The sequence below is a fragment of the Pistacia vera genome, unplaced genomic scaffold, assembly GCF_008641045.1.
Source record: "Pistacia vera cultivar Batoury unplaced genomic scaffold, PisVer_v2 Contig661, whole genome shotgun sequence".
NCBI lineage: Eukaryota > Viridiplantae > Streptophyta > Magnoliopsida > Sapindales > Anacardiaceae > Pistacia > Pistacia vera.
In genome coordinates, this window is record NW_022196514.1 from 238,312 (window position 1) to 257,736 (window position 19,425).

The 19,425-nt window shown below is 36.2% G+C and overlaps 2 protein-coding genes across 2 annotated transcripts; both read right to left on the minus strand.

Moving 5' to 3' along the window:
- Positions 1 to 1,312: 1,312 nt before the first annotated feature.
- On the minus strand, positions 1,313 to 6,835 carry LOC116112445 (glutamate receptor 2.9-like). The gene is made up of 6 exons (XM_031398586.1): positions 6,781 to 6,835; positions 4,930 to 6,230; positions 4,420 to 4,732; positions 3,801 to 4,198; positions 3,254 to 3,673; positions 1,313 to 1,664 (listed from the first exon to the last, which is right to left on the minus strand). Exons 2-6 carry the CDS (start codon positions 6,052 to 6,054, stop codon positions 1,614 to 1,616), a joined length of 2,307 nt encoding a protein of 768 aa, XP_031254446.1. The 5' UTR covers positions 6,055 to 6,230; positions 6,781 to 6,835; the 3' UTR covers positions 1,313 to 1,613.
- A 3,593-nt stretch (positions 6,836 to 10,428) lies between these two features.
- Positions 10,429 to 13,568, minus strand: LOC116112448 (glutamate receptor 2.9-like). The gene is made up of 4 exons (XM_031398587.1): positions 12,348 to 13,568; positions 11,838 to 12,150; positions 11,219 to 11,616; positions 10,429 to 11,091 (listed from the first exon to the last, which is right to left on the minus strand). The coding sequence occupies exons 1-4, from the start codon at positions 13,566 to 13,568 to the stop codon at positions 10,660 to 10,662; spliced, it is 2,364 nt and encodes a 787-aa protein (XP_031254447.1). The 3' UTR covers positions 10,429 to 10,659.
- Between the last annotated feature and the right edge of the window lie 5,857 nt (positions 13,569 to 19,425).

Sequence of the window (19,425 nt, forward strand, 5' to 3'; positions counted from 1 at the left end):
CGCCACCTGCTTATCAGATAAATTAAAATAATCAAAATCTTGTTATCAAAGTTTTAGGTATGAAAATATGAAATTAATTGTACTGGCGGCTACTTTCCGTCAAGCAAATACATTTACTGTTTCATGACAACTCGCCATTTATATATTACTTTCTTTATTATAGAGTTAACGATTTTTTCTTATCCAAATAATAGTTTAATAACACTTGCTCATCCACAAACTTTTAAAATATCACTTTACTATTCAGATTTATATTTTGGTAGCGAACAAATAACAAACTCGACTCAAACTGTTAGTGCTTTTGAAGAACGGAGACAAATGAGTATTTTGATAGTAGAAGGTTGGATTTTGATAGTTGGAAGTGATTGCTATTTCACTTGGGAGAGACAGTTACACAAACCATAATCGTTCAATTACCGATGATTGGCGGTATTAACAGGAGAAAGGTTTGAACGGTTTTAGTGAGTGATGATCACAGAAAAGAATAGTAGTGGTATGAGGTCAGAACGATGTTGGAATCAGAAACGGAATATAAATATGAGCGAAAAATATATCATTAAACTATTATTTGGATGGAAAAATATCCGTTTACTCTTTATTATATTCAAACAGAGACTCCAATTTTCAGATTGATTAATGCGTGATTGCCGCGAGGGCGCACAAATATGTTTATTTAAAGATGGAAATGTAAGCTAAATTTACTTGCACATTAATTGACTTCACAACTTGCCCCAATATAATACCTTAACAAATTGATAAGCCATCTTTTAAAGTAAACAATACAGGGATTATTCATGAATATCAATTGGAACTTCTTTCTTAATTCTTTGACGGCTAGTCATGCTTCATATTTCATTTTTATATTAAAGCTTTCATATTCAACTTTAATACAATGTTATATATTTTATTTTTTATTATGGGGTTTTACAATAAAGTAATGCTACGGACACCGAAATTTTATACCGAATTTTTGTATCGAAGGACATGACAATCAGTCAGATGTGGTTACGTTGGAGTCTTTCGTGAATGAACGATCGTCCAATATTTATGGACATCCGCCCATATTTAATGGACTCCCGTTCATATTATATGGAAGGGTGTCCATTTACTATGGACGAAATGGATGCCCATCCAAAAAATTTAAAAAGAAAAATAATGAACGCCCGACCAAAATATTTAAAAAAAATAATGAACATCCGTTCATCTTATATAGACGAGTGCTTATTTACTATGGACGGGCATGGATGCCTGTCTAAAAATTAAAAAAAAAAAAATTATTTTTTTAAAAACAAAAGTAATGGACGGACGTTGGTCCATTAGATAGCAAAATGTTGACGGGCCAACTTGAAAATGTTGATGTGGCTTGTTGGATATGAAGCTTATCCATTAGTTGTGAAGATTGAAGAAGGGTCTGATGTTACTATTGATGTCGTCAGAGTTGTGAAGAAGAAGAAGAAGATTACTTTTCTCCTTCTCGCGTCTTCCCATTTCAAGAAACAAAGCCAGCTCCTCGTCTCTTTCTTTCATCACCATCTCAATTGTTTCCTTCTATTTTCTTCTTCTAAACTCCAATTTCTATTTACTTTCATCACCTCTTTTTGTGGATCTGGTTCTCAGATGGTGGTGATGGTTGTAGAGGTGATTATTGCATTAGAAATAATATTCTGTCATGGAAAAAAAAGTGAAGAATCAGGTTCCATGAAAATAAAGTACAGAAATAGGTGCTATTAAATAGGGAACTGGACGGGCGTCCATCCCACCCGTTACTTTTTTTTTTTTAATTTAAAATAAGGATGTCCATCAATTAAGTGGAAACGCCCGTCCATAATATATGGACGGGTGATCATGATTTTTGTTTTCAAATTTTTTTAGTTTAAATTATGGACGAGCGTCCATTATAATTGGACGACCGTCCATATAATATGGACGGGAGTCCATTTAAAATGAACAGCAGTCTAATAACAATGGACGGTCGTCCATATTTGATGGGCGACTGTTCATTCACGAAATATTTGTTAATGTAATATGTGACTCGTTTGATTCAGTGGACACGTCGTTCGATGTAAAACGTCGATGTCGGTGGCATTTTTCTTTACAATACTAGGGTATAACTATTTTGCGGTATAAAAAATATGAATAGAACACCAGACAAGAAAAAAATCACATTTGATGGAGTCTAATGTTCTTCACATTTGGATTAATGTATGGTTCATATCAGCATTCCATCCTCCAAAGGCTAAATTCACATTATTCTTGTAAGACACGAAAAACTTGGTCTAAAATATCCGGGAGAAATGGTAAACTCAAAGTCAAAGGTGAGAAAAATGCTTATTTAGCAACAAATAAAATTATAAATAAAAAAGATGAGAGCTTTTATTAAAGAGTAAATTATATAATTATTAATACAATTTATTATTTTAAATATTAGTACACTTTCAATAACAAGAAGTTGTTCACAGAAATTGGCTTTATGTAAATCTTAAATTCTCTAAATATGATTAGAAATTCTAAAATTTGAAACAGGTTAGGCATGAAATTTTATTTAATGGTGTCTATTATAACAGACAGTTAGGAAAAAATATTTTGCCAAAAGCGAAGGATTCGTTTCTTTGAAATGGCTGGCTCCAGTCCAATACGTCTAGGAGTAATTGCACCACAATAATGGCCACCCCTTATTGTAACCTAAGACAAACTGTATAAACTATACTATGAAGCATAATGGTCCCTTCTTCATAAAATGTTTCATCATGTCACATGACCCATGTCTTTATTTTACATTTCAAAGATAATGTAATAATTATTTTCAACCACTAATGTGATGCCTAATAATATAGTCGGCAGAACCCAATTAGTAATTAAATTACTTCTTTATTTCAATGATATGATCATGTATTGTTTTGTTCAATCATGTGTTTCTCCCTTATGGGTATCTTAATAATTCTGTCATTTTCGAGTCAACTTCAAGTTTTAGAAATCTAGTAAATGAAGTATTTATAACATAAACAATAGAGAATCAAAATTGATTGGAGCTTAATTATAGAAGAAGATCCCATACTTTCAGGGAAGTCATCTTGCCGTAGGAGTTTTGGGAGGAGTAAGGAGAAATTTATAGAATATTTTCCATCTTCTTGAATGAAAAATTCTCATACGTTCAATTGATTAAAAAATAAAAACCAAACGCTACATATAACACATGCAATCTACAAGTCTTCTTTATCAGAGCGTCTAGCGTATGATAAATTTATGGAGTTACCTTCACGAGCTGAAGAGCCTTATTGTCATCTATTTGTTGAGCCGCTTGTGCAGAGTTTTCTTGTGAAGTTGAAGTTGGAGCAGTTCTAATGCCATTTTTTGTTAGTACCATTGCTGCCAATCTCCAAATTCTTGTTTCCATTAATGTTACTTGGAAGTTATTCATTCTTTGAAAGTGGGCTTTCAATGATCCAGCAATGATAATAAGCAATGCAACTACAGAAACACCACCTGAGAGAATAAATAAGCCTGAGAAAGGTGTAGGTCCCAAGCTTTGGTCTCCGGTGCTATCAGTCTCTAAAATGGAGCAATTGAGAAGTGAAAGCATCTGATCCTCTAACTGTTGCAGACTCCCACTCTCAGTCAAATTTTGGATTGCCTCTGACAAGTCTGAAGACAAAGAAGAATCTTTTGGAAATACCTGTACAATGATCAGTGTTTAAGATCCAGAGTCAGCAAAGAAGAAAAACTAAAATTCCTACCAACTGTCATTAATTTTTTAAAACCAAGAATTAAAATCTAGAAATTGGTCTTATGGATTATTTTACAAAACCAAAACCACCAAGGTTGTATGAAGGTCCTGATAAAGTGAAGCGCTTGCAGTATTTCACGAGCAAAATTTTGGCGTAAGGGCTCAACAAGAAAACTGCTTCTATCCTTCCGCTTGTTAGAGCTTCTGCATATTCATCAACTGAAAACATGACCCTGATGTTTTCTGCCTTGAAACCCAGAACATTTTGTAAGTAGGCAAGGCTGAGAGGACCACCATCGCACCCAACAGCTGCATTTGTACTCCTCAAATATCCAACTTCTACTGAAGATGGAACAAGTCTTGAAGTAATTATCATGGAAGTGAGGTTTGCAGTGAAACTTGCAGTGACAATCAGGATCAGGAACAACCATGGCACCATCACAAGCCTTGATAAATTGTTACCGTGTGAATCTCCTGCAAAAGAATTGTCTTATTACATTTTTGCATTTAAAATTGTAGCATCCAGTCTAGACAATAAAATTCATCGAATCATAAGTTATAAAATTTCAATATAAAAATATTTCGGCTTATTTTCGTTCGTTGGCTACTTCATTTTCTGCAGTGATGATAACCATCACTGTTATTTTCACTTAAAGTTGGTCGAAAATTAATCAGTTTGAAGTTCAATCTCTTACTCTGGCCCAGGTAGAGTGTTGTAAAAGAGAACCACAAAACTTTTCCAAATTGCTGCACAGGTGAACCATTGAATTCATCATTAGTTTTGTGCTCAATCAACCAGACAACAAAGCCGGTAAACACACTCATTGCTGCCATTAGACACCACATCCCCTTGGTGAAAGGCCTCATGAACACCCAAGCCTCCTGTGACTTGTCAGTTTTTATTGTTACCACCATCACAAGCGCTGAATCAATATACGGTTGTGTAAAATCTACAAGCCGGCTCCTATTTGCTGTTATTTCTATATCACCGACAGCTGCATCAATATACTTTCATACACGCATACTTCCTTATCAGAACAGAGAAACAGAAGCCATTGATGTAAGAATAACAGAACTAATAAAGTAAGAGCATTACTAAATCAACAATAACTTGGGTTATTTTATCAAATGTTTCCCCCAGAATATCATAATACTAATTTTCTGTTTTTATAGATGCAAAGTAGAATATAAATTTGAAGTCTGACCTTCTGATGAACCATTTCCACCATCCGATCATAAGAACCATCAGAAAACGGAATAAACTCATAAGCTAAGGAGTATGGTAGACGTTCTACAATTGCGTTGAAGATATCAATTGCTAAGCCGGAGAAGTGGCTGGTGTTCGTCACTGAGCTCGTCACATATTCAGAGAAATTGGAATTTACAGGTACCATAACTCGCAGAGGTTTGCCACTGCTAACCGAAAGAGACAACTTCATCAAGCCAGTTGGGACCAAAAAACTACCACCTGACCAAAACACTGAATCTAGTACTTCAGAAGACGCGTTGCTTTCTTCTTTTTCATCTAAATGATTGATAAGTTTCTTTGAGAAACCAAAATTTGGTGACCAAAATCCCATTTCTCTATAACTCTTGCCAACTACATTTACAATCCGAAAAGCAGGTATCCGCATTATTCTATGGTTGTCCCTGAAGTGTACTACACCGCTCAAACCGGTAAAATTGCTTGATAAAATATTTGACAGTAAAGATGATAAGGTCAGGGTTCTCTTCTCCGTGGCCTTACCTATGGCTAAAAATGCATCATACGCTCGAAGAGCAAAGATACTAGGGTCAGGGTTCTCTTCTTCATCAGGATATTCTGATAGGAACTTTCTCCTGAACCTGGCTTTGAATGTTTTGAATGATGCAGTAGAGTCTGAGAAGTATGCTTTGAAACCGAGAATACCTTCCATGGAGGTGATCAAAGATGAATTCACGGAATCAAGAAGACTGGTGGTGCCATCTGAGATAATCCACACATGACCTTTATCCATCATTCCCAATTGTTTTGCCTGTTCAAACAGCAGAGCTGTAAATGACAATGATGCTTGAGCAACTATGAAAACTCTGCTCTGTTTGTTCATCAGTTTCCTCAGCTCTTCCTGGATGGTGGTTTTTGGGTCTAAAAGAGAAGAAAGTACAGGGAAAGCTGAGAAACACTCCAGCTCTGCACCAATATCTTGAAGCACATCAGAAAGAAGGGTGATGATGCTCGAATCAGCTGTGTAAGAACTTCTATCTTCATATATAACTGTCACCTTTTGCCACTGGAAGTAGTCAATAATGGCTCCAATGCATCTCATATGCATAGAGATATCATCACCCATATGGATCACGCGCCGTGTTGGTATTGACAGTTTAAATGGGCTTATAGCTGCTGTACCTAATTAAACAATAGGTACTGTTTCACCAGGGTTCTCCATTTCATTAACTAATGCGGCTTCCTGCCATGTCAAGGTACCCACAATTGCATGTACTCGTCTGTTTTTCATGAGATCAATTGCTGTATATAGATGTGTGAAGATTCAGCAACACTATGTTTAGCATTGTACTAGCTTCTAATATGGATATATACAAGTAAACCATTAAAGCATTGAACTCAACCACGATTGGAAGCAAAGACATGAGCTTATATAAAATTAAGTGTGGAACCATTTGACAACCACACATACCAAAATCTTCAGTTTTTCTTCACACAACAATATCTAGTAATATTAGAAATCGGATTGTTTTTTTACAGCACAGATATATAGACAAGTAATAAGCAGAACAAGGAGGATTTACGGATCACATCTCAAATGAAAACATAATTTTGCCTTTCTCCTTCAAAATGCTTCTGTCTAGCTCCAGCATATCCCTGATGCAAAATATCTACTATTACATGCATATAATTAAGAATGTCTTGCAAATCTAAAATGATCCTAATTTCTTTTCTAAATTCCCTTCTGACTTTTGTAAGGTCATATCATATATCACAATCATAGACAATTTGACAAACAAAAATAATTACTAACGAATCAAAACATAAGCAAATTGGAGTTAAAAACTCTTACTATGTAAAATTGCATCGTGTCACGGGCTGGGAGTTTCACACCCAAAAGACTAACCTATTAGGTGGAGGGACTCCCCCCATTTATAAGCCCAAGACCTCCCCAATACGTTTCCAATGTGGGATTTGTTATATTCTCCCCCATCCAATCCTGTGACGCCCTCGTCACAGGTGGAGCCCCCTGCCTACCCATCCACCTCACTCTCGTGTGGACCCACAATCACACGTGGACGCCGCTGCGTGGGCGCTTGGCGGGACATCGAAAGACGGATTTGGGTATGCTCTGATACCACTCGTCACGGGCTGGGAGTTTCACACCCAAAAGGCTAACCTATTAGGGGGAGGGACTCCCCCCATTTATAAGCCCAAGATCTCTCCAATACGCTTCCAATGTGGGATTTGTTACAATTGGCAGGGACCCCAGACAAGTCTCTGAGCTCCAGAGCCAGCTTATTACCGGTCAAGTTGTAGAAATCATCAACCGCTATCTCCATTGCTATCTTCTCTTCTCTACCTGCCCGGGAACTGCTATCTGTAATGACACCTATAGTACCAATAACCCTCAAGCTTACTGGCTGATCATATCCTTCAACGGCCATTGAACTTGAGCTAAGCACCGACACCAGAATAACTGAGAAACAAACAAGAGCACCGTCCATTCTTTTCACTTTAGCAAAATTCCCATATGTTTTCCATCCATGATATATAGACTTTCTATGTAGTGATAAAAGAGGAAAGTTCTATGTATGTTTCTTGTCAATTTCCTGTTCTGTTACTATAATATATTGGAACCGTATTGGTTGAGATGTTGACTAAGAAGCGAGTCAATAACTTGCATCAAAAGCTATTTATTTAAGCAATTTTGTCATATTTAATTTTGGAAAGAATAAAAATAGGTTCATCAACGAATCTCATAAACTTCTCTTATAAACCCTGATATGATAGTTTTATCACACTGAAGGTACAAAATGATTTTGACTGAACTTAAGAAACAATCGTTCATAAAAGGAATGGTTGTTCCTTACGATAAAAATAATCATTTGGTCATTCCTTCATGAGGAACAGTCTTCTTAGAGATGAATGATCATTCCTTCATAAGGAACAATCATTTCTTATGAAAGAACAATCATTCTTAGGGACAAATGAGTCATTCCTTATGGAGGAACGATCGTTCTTAGGGATGAATGACCGTTCCTTCATAGGGAACGACCATTCCTTATGAAGGAACAATCGTTTTTTAGGACGAACTCGTTCCCATAAAGAATCAATGTTCCTTCTTATGGAACAACCATAACCATTCCATAAGAAGAGACAACCATTCCTTCAATCCTTCTTATGGAATGACTTCTTTATAAATAATAGATATTCCTTATGAATGAACAGTCATTCGTCCCTAAGGAATAATCATTCCTTATAATTGATTGGTTATTCGTCCCTAGAAAATAACTATTCATGTTTAGTCAAAGTTATCCAATTAATATGTTAATGCCAACTCAAATGTCACGTCAGCTGTAAGAGGAAATTTGTGAGCATAGTATCATTAGCCGGTAGGAAATTGAAGTTGGAATTTAGAACGTCTATAAGAATTTTCTTTCCATCTCTATTCCATTATTTATTTTATATAATGAATACGTCGAAACTTAAGTCTTATTATTTAAGTTTATACTTTTATCTTTTAATAATATATATTTTTCCTTTTTTATTTTATTCCCTGCCATCATTTCTTTTTAAGTCCCATTTTGACTTTAGAGAAGCTAATCCATTTTATTACAAAATTAAATCCGGCTGATTTTTCGATCAAAAGTACTATGTAAAATATTCATTTTCTTTATTTCATTCGTATAATATTTGAATAAATAAAGAAGATTTTCTTCTATATCTATATACGATCATAAGAACCATCAGAAACGGAACAACTCATAAGTTAAGGAGTATGGTAACGTTCTAAATTGCCCTGAAGATATCAATTGCTAAGCCGGAGAAGTAGGTGGTGTTCGTTCTCTGTCATACGTCACTGATCTCCTCAAGTATTCAGAGAAATTGGAACTTACAGGTACCAAAGCCGCAGAGGGTGCCACTGCTACCCGAAAGAGACAACTTCATCAAGCCAGTTGGGACCAAAAATTACCACCTGACCAAAACACTGAATCTAGTACTTCAGAAGACGCGTTGCTTTCTTCTTCTTTTTCATCTAAATGATGATAAGTTTCTTTGAGAAACCAAAATTTGGTGACCAAAATCCCATTTCTCTATCCTCTTGCCAACTACATTTACATCCGAAAAGCAGGTATCTGCTTATTCTATGGTTGTCCCTGAAGTGTACTACACCGCTCAAACCGGTAAATTGCTTGATAAATATTTGACAGTAAAGATGATAAGGTCAGGGTTCTCTTCTCCGTGCTTACCTTGGCTAAAAATGCATCATACGCTCGAAGAGCAAAGATACTAGGGTCAGGGTTCTCTTCTTCATCAGGATATTCGATAGGAACTTTCTCCTGAACCTGGCTTTGAATGTTTTGAATGATGCAGCGAGTCTGAGAAGTATGCTTTGAAACCGAGAATACCTTCCATGGAGGTGATCAAAGATGAATTCACGGAATCAAGAAGACTGGTGGTGCCATCTGAGATAATCCACACATGACCTTTATCCATCATTCCCAATTGTTTGGCCTGTTCAAACAGCAGAGCTGTAATAACAATGATGCTTGACAACTATGAAAACTCTGCTCTGTTTGTTCATCAGTTTCCTCAGCTCTTCCTGGATGTGGTTTTGGGTCTAAAAGAGAAAAGTACAGGGAAAGCTGAGAAACACCCAGCTCTGCACCAATATCTTGAAGCACATCAGAAAGAAGGGTGATGATGCTCGAATCAGCTGTGTAGAACTTCTATCTTCATATATAACTGTCACCTTTTGCCACTGGAAGTAGTCAATAATGGCTCCAATGCATCTCATATGCATAGAGATATCATCACCCATAGGGATCACGCGCCGTGTTGGTATTGACAGTTTAAATGGGCTTATGCTGCTGTACCTAATTAAACAATAGGTATTTGTTCACCAGGGTTCTCCATTTCATTAACTAATGCGGCTTCTCCCCCTTAAATTGGCTTTATGTAAATCTTAAATTCTCTAAATACGATAAGAAATTCTAAAAATTGAAACAAGTTAGGCATGAAATTTTATTTGATGGTGTCTATTATAAGAGACAGTTAGGAAAAAATATTTTGCCAAAAGGCAAGGATTCGTTTCTTTGAAATGGCTAGCTCCAGTCCAATACGTCTAGGAGTAATTGCACCACAATGATGGCCACCCCTTATTGTAACCTAAGACAAACTGTATAAACTATACTATGAAGCATAATGGTCCCTTCTTCATAAAATGTTTCATCATGTCACATGACCCATGTCTTTATTTTACATTTCAAAGATAATGTAATAATTATTTTCAACCACTAATGTGATGCCTAATAATATAGTCGGCAGAACCCAATTAGTAATTAAATTACTTCTTTATTTCAATGATATGATCATGTATTGTTTTGTTCAATCATGTGTTTCTCCCTTATGGGTATCTTAATAATTCTGTCATTTTCGAGTCAACTTCAAGTTTTAGAAATCTAGTAAATGAAGTATTTATAACATAAACAATAGAGAATCAAAATTGATTGGAGCTTAATTATAGAAGAAGATCCCATACTTTCAGGGAAGTCATCTTGCCGTAGGAGTTTTGGGAGGAGTAAGGAGAAATTTATAGAATATTTTCCATCTTCTTGAATGAAAAATTCTCATACGTTCAATTGATTAAAAAATAAAAACCAAACGCTACATATAACACATGCAATCTACAAGTCTTCTTTATCAGAGCGTCTAGCGTATGATAAATTTATGGAGTTACCTTCACGAGCTGAAGAGCCTTATTGTCATCTATTTGTTGAGCCGCTTGTGCAGAGTTTTCTTGTGAAGTTGAAGTTGGAGCAGTTCTAATGCCATTTTTTGTTAGTACCATTGCTGCCAATCTCCAAATTCTTGTTTCCATTAATGTTACTTGGAAGTTATTCATTCTTTGAAAGTGGGCTTTCAATGATCCAGCAATGATAATAAGCAATGCAACTACAGAAACACCACCTGAGAGAATAAATAAGCCTGAGAAAGGTGTAGGTCCCAAGCTTTGGTCTCCGGTGCTATCAGTCTCTAAAATGGAGCAATTGAGAAGTGAAAGCATCTGATCCTCTAACTGTTGCAGACTCCCACTCTCAGTCAAATTTTGGATTGCCTCTGACAAGTCTGAAGACAAAGAAGAATCTTTTGGAAATACCTGTACAATGATCAGTGTTTAAGATCCAGAGTCAGCAAAGAAGAAAAACTAAAATTCCTACCAACTGTCATTAATTTTTTAAAACCAAGAATTAAAATCTAGAAATTGGTCTTATGGATTATTTTACAAAACCAAAACCACCAAGGTTGTATGAAGGTCCTGATAAAGTGAAGCGCTTGCAGTATTTCACGAGCAAAATTTTGGCGTAAGGGCTCAACAAGAAAACTGCTTCTATCCTTCCGCTTGTTAGAGCTTCTGCATATTCATCAACTGAAAACATGACCCTGATGTTTTCTGCCTTGAAACCCAGAACATTTTGTAAGTAGGCAAGGCTGAGAGGACCACCATCGCACCCAACAGCTGCATTTGTACTCCTCAAATATCCAACTTCTACTGAAGATGGAACAAGTCTTGAAGTAATTATCATGGAAGTGAGGTTTGCAGTGAAACTTGCAGTGACAATCAGGATCAGGAACAACCATGGCACCATCACAAGCCTTGATAAATTGTTACCGTGTGAATCTCCTGCAAAAGAATTGTCTTATTACATTTTTGCATTTAAAATTGTAGCATCCAGTCTAGACAATAAAATTCATCGAATCATAAGTTATAAAATTTCAATATAAAAATATTTCGGCTTATTTTCGTTCGTTGGCTACTTCATTTTCTGCAGTGATGATAACCATCACTGTTATTTTCACTTAAAGTTGGTCGAAAATTAATCAGTTTGAAGTTCAATCTCTTACTCTGGCCCAGGTAGAGTGTTGTAAAAGAGAACCACAAAACTTTTCCAAATTGCTGCACAGGTGAACCATTGAATTCATCATTAGTTTTGTGCTCAATCAACCAGACAACAAAGCCGGTAAACACACTCATTGCTGCCATTAGACACCACATCCCCTTGGTGAAAGGCCTCATGAACACCCAAGCCTCCTGTGACTTGTCAGTTTTTATTGTTACCACCATCACAAGCGCTGAATCAATATACGGTTGTGTAAAATCTACAAGCCGGCTCCTATTTGCTGTTATTTCTATATCACCGACAGCTGCATCAATATACTTTCATACACGCATACTTCCTTATCAGAACAGAGAAACAGAAGCCATTGATGTAAGAATAACAGAACTAATAAAGTAAGAGCATTACTAAATCAACAATAACTTGGGTTATTTTATCAAATGTTTCCCCCAGAATATCATAATACTAATTTTCTGTTTTTATAGATGCAAAGTAGAATATAAATTTGAAGTCTGACCTTCTGATGAACCATTTCCACCATCCGATCATAAGAACCATCAGAAAACGGAATAAACTCATAAGCTAAGGAGTATGGTAGACGTTCTACAATTGCGTTGAAGATATCAATTGCTAAGCCGGAGAAGTGGCTGGTGTTCGTCACTGAGCTCGTCACATATTCAGAGAAATTGGAATTTACAGGTACCATAACTCGCAGAGGTTTGCCACTGCTAACCGAAAGAGACAACTTCATCAAGCCAGTTGGGACCAAAAAACTACCACCTGACCAAAACACTGAATCTAGTACTTCAGAAGACGCGTTGCTTTCTTCTTTTTCATCTAAATGATTGATAAGTTTCTTTGAGAAACCAAAATTTGGTGACCAAAATCCCATTTCTCTATAACTCTTGCCAACTACATTTACAATCCGAAAAGCAGGTATCCGCATTATTCTATGGTTGTCCCTGAAGTGTACTACACCGCTCAAACCGGTAAAATTGCTTGATAAAATATTTGACAGTAAAGATGATAAGGTCAGGGTTCTCTTCTCCGTGGCCTTACCTATGGCTAAAAATGCATCATACGCTCGAAGAGCAAAGATACTAGGGTCAGGGTTCTCTTCTTCATCAGGATATTCTGATAGGAACTTTCTCCTGAACCTGGCTTTGAATGTTTTGAATGATGCAGTAGAGTCTGAGAAGTATGCTTTGAAACCGAGAATACCTTCCATGGAGGTGATCAAAGATGAATTCACGGAATCAAGAAGACTGGTGGTGCCATCTGAGATAATCCACACATGACCTTTATCCATCATTCCCAATTGTTTTGCCTGTTCAAACAGCAGAGCTGTAAATGACAATGATGCTTGAGCAACTATGAAAACTCTGCTCTGTTTGTTCATCAGTTTCCTCAGCTCTTCCTGGATGGTGGTTTTTGGGTCTAAAAGAGAAGAAAGTACAGGGAAAGCTGAGAAACACTCCAGCTCTGCACCAATATCTTGAAGCACATCAGAAAGAAGGGTGATGATGCTCGAATCAGCTGTGTAAGAACTTCTATCTTCATATATAACTTTCACCTTTTGCCACTGGAAGTAGTCAATAATGGCTCCAATGCATCTCATATGCGTAGAGATATCATCACCCATATGGATCACGCGCCGTGTTGGTATTGACAGTTTAAATGGGCTTATAGCCGCTGTCCCTAATGAAACAATAGGTACTGTTTCACTAGGGTTCTCCATTTCATTAACTAATGCGGCTTCCTGCCATGTCAAGGTACCCACAATTGCATTTACTCGTCTGTTTTTCATGAGATCAATTGCTGTATATAGATGTGTAAAGATTCAGCAACACTATGGTTAGCATTGTACTATCTTCTAATATGGATATATACAAGTGAACCATTAAAGCATTGAACTCCACCACGATTGGAAGCAAAAACATGAGCTTATATAAAATTAAGTGTGGAACCATTTGACAACCAAACATACCAAAATCTTCAGCTTTTCTTCACAACAATATCTAGTAATATTAGAAATCGGATTGTTTTTTTACAGCACAGATATATAGACAAGTAATAAGCAGAACAAGGAGGATTTACGGATCACATCTCAAATGAAAACATAATTTTGCCTTTCTCCTTCAAAATGCTTCTGTCTAGCTCCAGCATATCCCAGTGCAAAATATCTACTATTACATGCATATAATTAAGAATGTCTTGCAAGTCTAAAATGATCCTAATTTCTTTTCTAAATTCCCTTCTGACTTTTGTAAGGTCATATCATATATCATAATCATAGACAATTTGACAAACAAAAATAATTACTAATGAATCAAAACATAAGCAAATTGGAGTTAAAAACTCTTACTATGTAAAATTGCATTGGCAGGGACCCCAGACAAATCTCTGAGCTCCAGAGCCAGCTTATTACCGGTCAAGTTGTAGAAATCATCAACCGCTATCTCCATTGCTATCTTCTCTTCTCTACCTGCCCGGGAACTGCTATCTGTAATGACACCTATAGTACCAATAACCCTCAAGCTTACTGGCTGATCATATCCTTCATCGGCCATTGAACTTGAGCTAAGCACGGACACCAGAATAACGGAGAAACAAACAAGAGCACCATCCATTCTTTTCACTTTAGCAAAATTCCCATGTGCTTCCCATCCATGATATATAGACTTTCTATGCAGTGATACAGGAGGAAAGTTCATGTATGTTTCTTGTCAACTTCCTGTTCTGTTACTATTGAGATGTTGACTAAGAAGCGAGTCAATAACTTGCATCGAAAGCTATTTATTTAAGCAATTTCGTTGTATTTATTTTAGAAAAGAATAAAGATAAATTGACCAATGAATCTTACAAATTTCTCTCATAAATCCCGATGTAATAGCTCTATCATATTGAAGGTATAAAATGATTTTGACTAGACCCAAGAAATAACTATTTATAAAAGGAATGGTCATTTCTTACTATAAGAATGACTATTTGGTCATTCCTTCATAAGGAACAGTCATTCCTTGTGTGAAACAGTGGCCGATATCTGCAAGGGATGAGGTTATACTACGGGATCTTGAAGTGCCTTATGTGGGGAGGTCATGGAATATTCCGAAGTTGGTTTATTGGAGGAAACCGGCCGAAGGGTGGATTAAACTGAATGTTGATGGCAGTTGCCAGGGCAATCTGGGCAACTGTGGGGGAGGAGGTGTCATTCGAGATACGCTAGGGAACTTTAAAGGGGCTTTTTCTTCTTATTTCGGGCAGGGAACTAATAATGAAGCTGAATTGAAAGCGTTGATTGCGGGTGTTTCTCTGTGTAAGGAGCTGGGTTTTAGTCAGTTGAATATCGAGAGTGATTCCACTTTGGCGGTTTCCTGGTTGAGTAGTCGCAAGTGCACGGCTTGGTATTTATGGGACTACTGGGATGAGCTTTTGTCACTATTAAGAGAGGTGCATTTCACCATCACTCATCAATTCCGCGAAGGGAACACTGCAGCTGACTTCCTCGCTCGACGGGGAGAGGAGGGTAATTCTATCACATTTCTGGAGTTTATGTCGTTACCCAGGGAGTTGAAAGGCATACTTCGGATGGACAAGGCGGGTGTGCCTCAGCTCAGGCGTTTAACTTGAGTTTGGGAGGCTGGTTCTTGATGGTTTCTTTCCTTTTTTTCTTTGGTTTCGTTTTGAGGTTGAAGTGTTCCAGTTGGTTTTTCCAGTGTTGTTCCACGGCTTTCCTCAGCCAAAAGTGAGGCTTGGTAATAAAATTGGGAGGAAGGCACAATAAGGTGACTTTGTCCTTTAAAAAAAAAAAAAAAAAAAAGAATGACTGTTTCTTCATGATAAATAATCATTCCTTATGAAAGAATGACTGTTCTTAGGGATGAACGAGCTATTCCTTATGAAGGAATGATCATTCTTAGGGATGAATGACCGTTCCTTCATAAGGAATGACTATTCTTTATGAAGGAACAACCGTTCTTAGGGACAAACTCATTCGCATAAAGAATGATTATTCCTTCTTATGGAACAACCATGACCATTTCATAAGAAGAGACAATCATTCCTTCAATCCTTCTTATGGAATGACTCCTTTATAAATAATGGATGTTCCTTATGAATGAATAGTCATTCGTCCATAAGGAACGATCGTTCCTGATAAATGATTGGTCATTCGTTGTTAGAGTCATGAAAATGACTCTATTTTGGTGATAAAAAGACTCTATGTGTGATTAAAATGAAATCATATTGATATAATTAAGAGAAATTATGAATTTATGTATAAAAATCATATTTTGAGGTTTTCTTACTAATTTGACATGTTTGGATTGAAATTTGAGATTGTGTAAGTTGATATTAGAATGTGATTTATTTTCTAGGGTTGATGTTGTCTCATTTATGCTATTCAGGGGTCAAATTGTCATAAAACTTGGGGTTGATTTTGTCACTTTTCAATTATGCAGGGACAAATGGAAATTTACCACATTTTGTACAAAAAACGAAGCGAAAGGTCGCAAACAAGGGCCAACCGCGAAGGGACCTTCACCCATCGCCGGAGTTTGGTCGTCGGCCGACGACCTTTCATCTTCCAAGCAGGCGATGCTTCACTTTCTCCAGTCGATCGGCCACCTTCCACTGCCATTCAAAGCATGCCGGCGACGTACGCTTCCTACCGTCACTCATCCTCATTTTTCGGTGACCTTTGAGCTTCTCCAGCATCGATCCAGCTTCTCCTGGTGCTAACCACCCTTCCCACAGTTAGATCTACCTTCCATCTTGCCAAATCGCCGCCATTCAGTCGCTATCTTGCCAAATCGTTGCCGCGCCTCTTTATCTTCCAGCCGTGATTTCGCTCACTTTTCGATGACATCTCACCTTCCAACCAGCGGATCCATCATCTCCATCACCTGATCTATCTTCCTGTACCCTTGGATCTCCTCTTCGTCGATTGCCACCGTGAACCGCCGTCGGATTCTGGTGAGTTGCGTCTGTTCATCTTCCAGGAGTTCCCTTGGTCATTTTCATCCCTTCTTCGCATCATCTCATCGTCAGTTACATTCTCTTCACCATGACTAGCTCCGTTCCCGACATTCTAGCCTTCGTCGACATTACCATGAGCGGTTGAGCTCCTAGTTGCCTGTTACAGTGTAGGCGAGATCATGATCAACACTCATGGATCTTCTCGGCAGTTCTCGACTAGTTGGATGGCCCGAATGTTGGATATTTGATTAAGTTTCTTGTATTCAGATTATATTTGTTTTCGTTTTAGTTTGTTTGCGATGCTTTAATATTATCCTGATGCTCGATGTACTGAATTGATAATGTCCATTGAGAACGTTTGTTGATTTATAACTTTTTGCATAATTGAATGTCAGTTTGAGATTATTGAATGTTGATTATGACTTTAAATTGTTTAGGTACTGATTGCAATCAAGTTGTATTAGCGTTTAATATCATTTCTACTAGGAATACATTTGTTGTGTAATTAGTTGGTTGGATGATACAAGTTGATAGGTTGTACTTGTTAACATTGTACCAACTAGTGGTGATTAACAGTTTAGCATTTTTCGGTTAGTCAATGATAGTCTTTAACCAATCGATCTGTAACTAAGACGATGGGAAGACATGATAGATTATACTTGTATTGCTGGAAGATGTTTTTATTGATTTGCCTAGCTTTGTAGGTTTAGGAAATTGAAGAGCGAGGAGATGAATTGTAGAGCGAGGAGAGGAATTGTGAGAGTTGGTCTTGAGTCAAACCCAATCATAGTGGCAACACTTTTAATATTGTGTTTTAGTTAACAATTTATTTGATGCTTTTAATTTCCTGCAATTAATTAGTTTCCTTAGTTTTAATCAATCAATTTGTCAATTTCTCTTTCGTTAACTCAAATATACATTAAGTCATTAGTCTTACTCTCTGTGGATTCAACCTTGCTTACCGCTAACTACGGTATTTAGGTTTAATTTTGTGGTCGTAATGACCGGTTCGACATTCGTTCCTAAGAAACGACTATTCATGTTTAGTAAAAGTTGTCCAGTTAATGTGTTAATGTCAACTCAAGTGCTACGTCAGTTTGTAAGATTTGTTTTTTAGGATAGTATCATTGCCCGGTAGGAAATTGAAGTTGGAATTTAGAACGTGTATAAGAATTTTCTTTCTATCTCTATTCCATTATTTATTTAATATAATGAATACGTTGAAACTTAAGTCTTATTATTTGAGTTTATCCTTTTATCTTTTAATAATATATCTTTTTCCTTTTTTACTTTATTCCCTTCCATCATTTCTTTTTAAGTCCCATTTTGACTTTAGAGAAACTAATCCATTTTATTACAAAACTAAATCGGGCTGATATTTCGATCAAAATTACTATGTAAAATATTCATTTTCTTTATTCCATTCGTATAATATTTGAATAAATAAAGAAGATTTTCTTCTATATCTATATAATCCATGTTATTTAATTCCAGTTTTTTCATGATACCTCCTTGCATGTTTAGTTCACCAGTTCTATTGGGATCACCTTGAGACGATTTATCCAATGATGTCAGTTGTAAGTTTGTCGAATGCTACATTCTATTACAAAACTTTAGGCAAAGTTTAGGTCTACTTTCATCGGCTTCCTATGGTGAAGTGGCACATTCGATGGTCGTACCACCAACACTGTTTAATAGATTACCAAATAGCGATTCCAACAACTCACAACGCCATTGTCAACTTTTAAATTATTAAATCATTAATTTTATTGAAATAATTTATATAAAATTTCAAGATATTTAGGATCCGTTTGGTTCACTCTTGGGAATACTATTATTAGTATTCCCAATAAAGTTAAACAGTAAAAATAATTTATTCTCAAAATATTATTCTATATTATTCAATTTCTTTTAAATTCTTTAAATTTGTTAATTTAACTAAATACCCTCAAATATTTTTTTTAGAAATTGCAAAAACACTCCGGCCACTCTCTAGCGGTGGTGGCCGGCTGTCCGTATTTAATGGGTGGATTGAGAGTGTTTTTGTTAACTTTTAATATTTTATTATAAGGGTGTTTAGTAAATAAACAAACATAGGTGTATTTTTGTTAATTTTCAAATTCCACATCGTAATACTCGCCCAATTTTATTTTTTTCAAAATATTATTCTAAAAACTACCAGAATAATGAACAAAACGGACCCTTAAACTTTAATTATTTGAAATTTCGATAATTAGTGTTTATTTATAATATTAAAGCTTTTATTAAAAAATTTGAAGCGAGTAATTTTGTCCAAACGTTTAAAGATGTAATATATTGGATTAATAATGTATGATAAAAAATAAACATAAGAATCATTATTTCATTCCCTCTCCATTCGTTTCTGATTCTCATTCTATGAAGTAAACATGGTACATGCCTCAGGTGGAAACTGATTTTTGAACTTGAGATTGAAAACTAACTTATAAATATTCAAGTACTTCTATCATAAATCTAGATCAATTTATTTAACCACTTTATTGATGCGATTTTTCGTAGCAACGAGAAGTACATAAATCTCGTGAGAAAATCTATGTAAGAGTTTGTAATAAATCGGTTTAATGTTGAAATAATACTAA

Coding starts and splice junctions, on each gene's coding strand:
- LOC116112448 (XM_031398587.1), bottom strand. CDS start 13,568: ATGGAGAACCCTAGTGAAACAGTACCTATTGTTTCATTAGGGACAGCG. Junction 11,617..11,837: donor AACACTCTACCTGGGCCAGA/GTAAGAGATTGA, acceptor ATTCTTTTGCAG/GAGATTCACACGGTAACAAT. Junction 11,092..11,218: donor ACCTTGGTGGTTTTGGTTTT/GTAAAATAATCC, acceptor ATCATTGTACAG/GTATTTCCAAAAGATTCTTC.
- LOC116112445 (XM_031398586.1), bottom strand. CDS start 6,054: ATGGGTGATGATATCTCTATGCATATGAGATGCATTGGAGCCATTATT. Junction 3,674..3,800: donor ACCTTGGTGGTTTTGGTTTT/GTAAAATAATCC, acceptor ATCATTGTACAG/GTATTTCCAAAAGATTCTTC. Junction 1,665..3,253: donor AGGCTCTTCAGCTCGTGAAG/GTAACTCCATAA, acceptor TTTCCATGACAG/AATATTATTTCTAATGCAAT.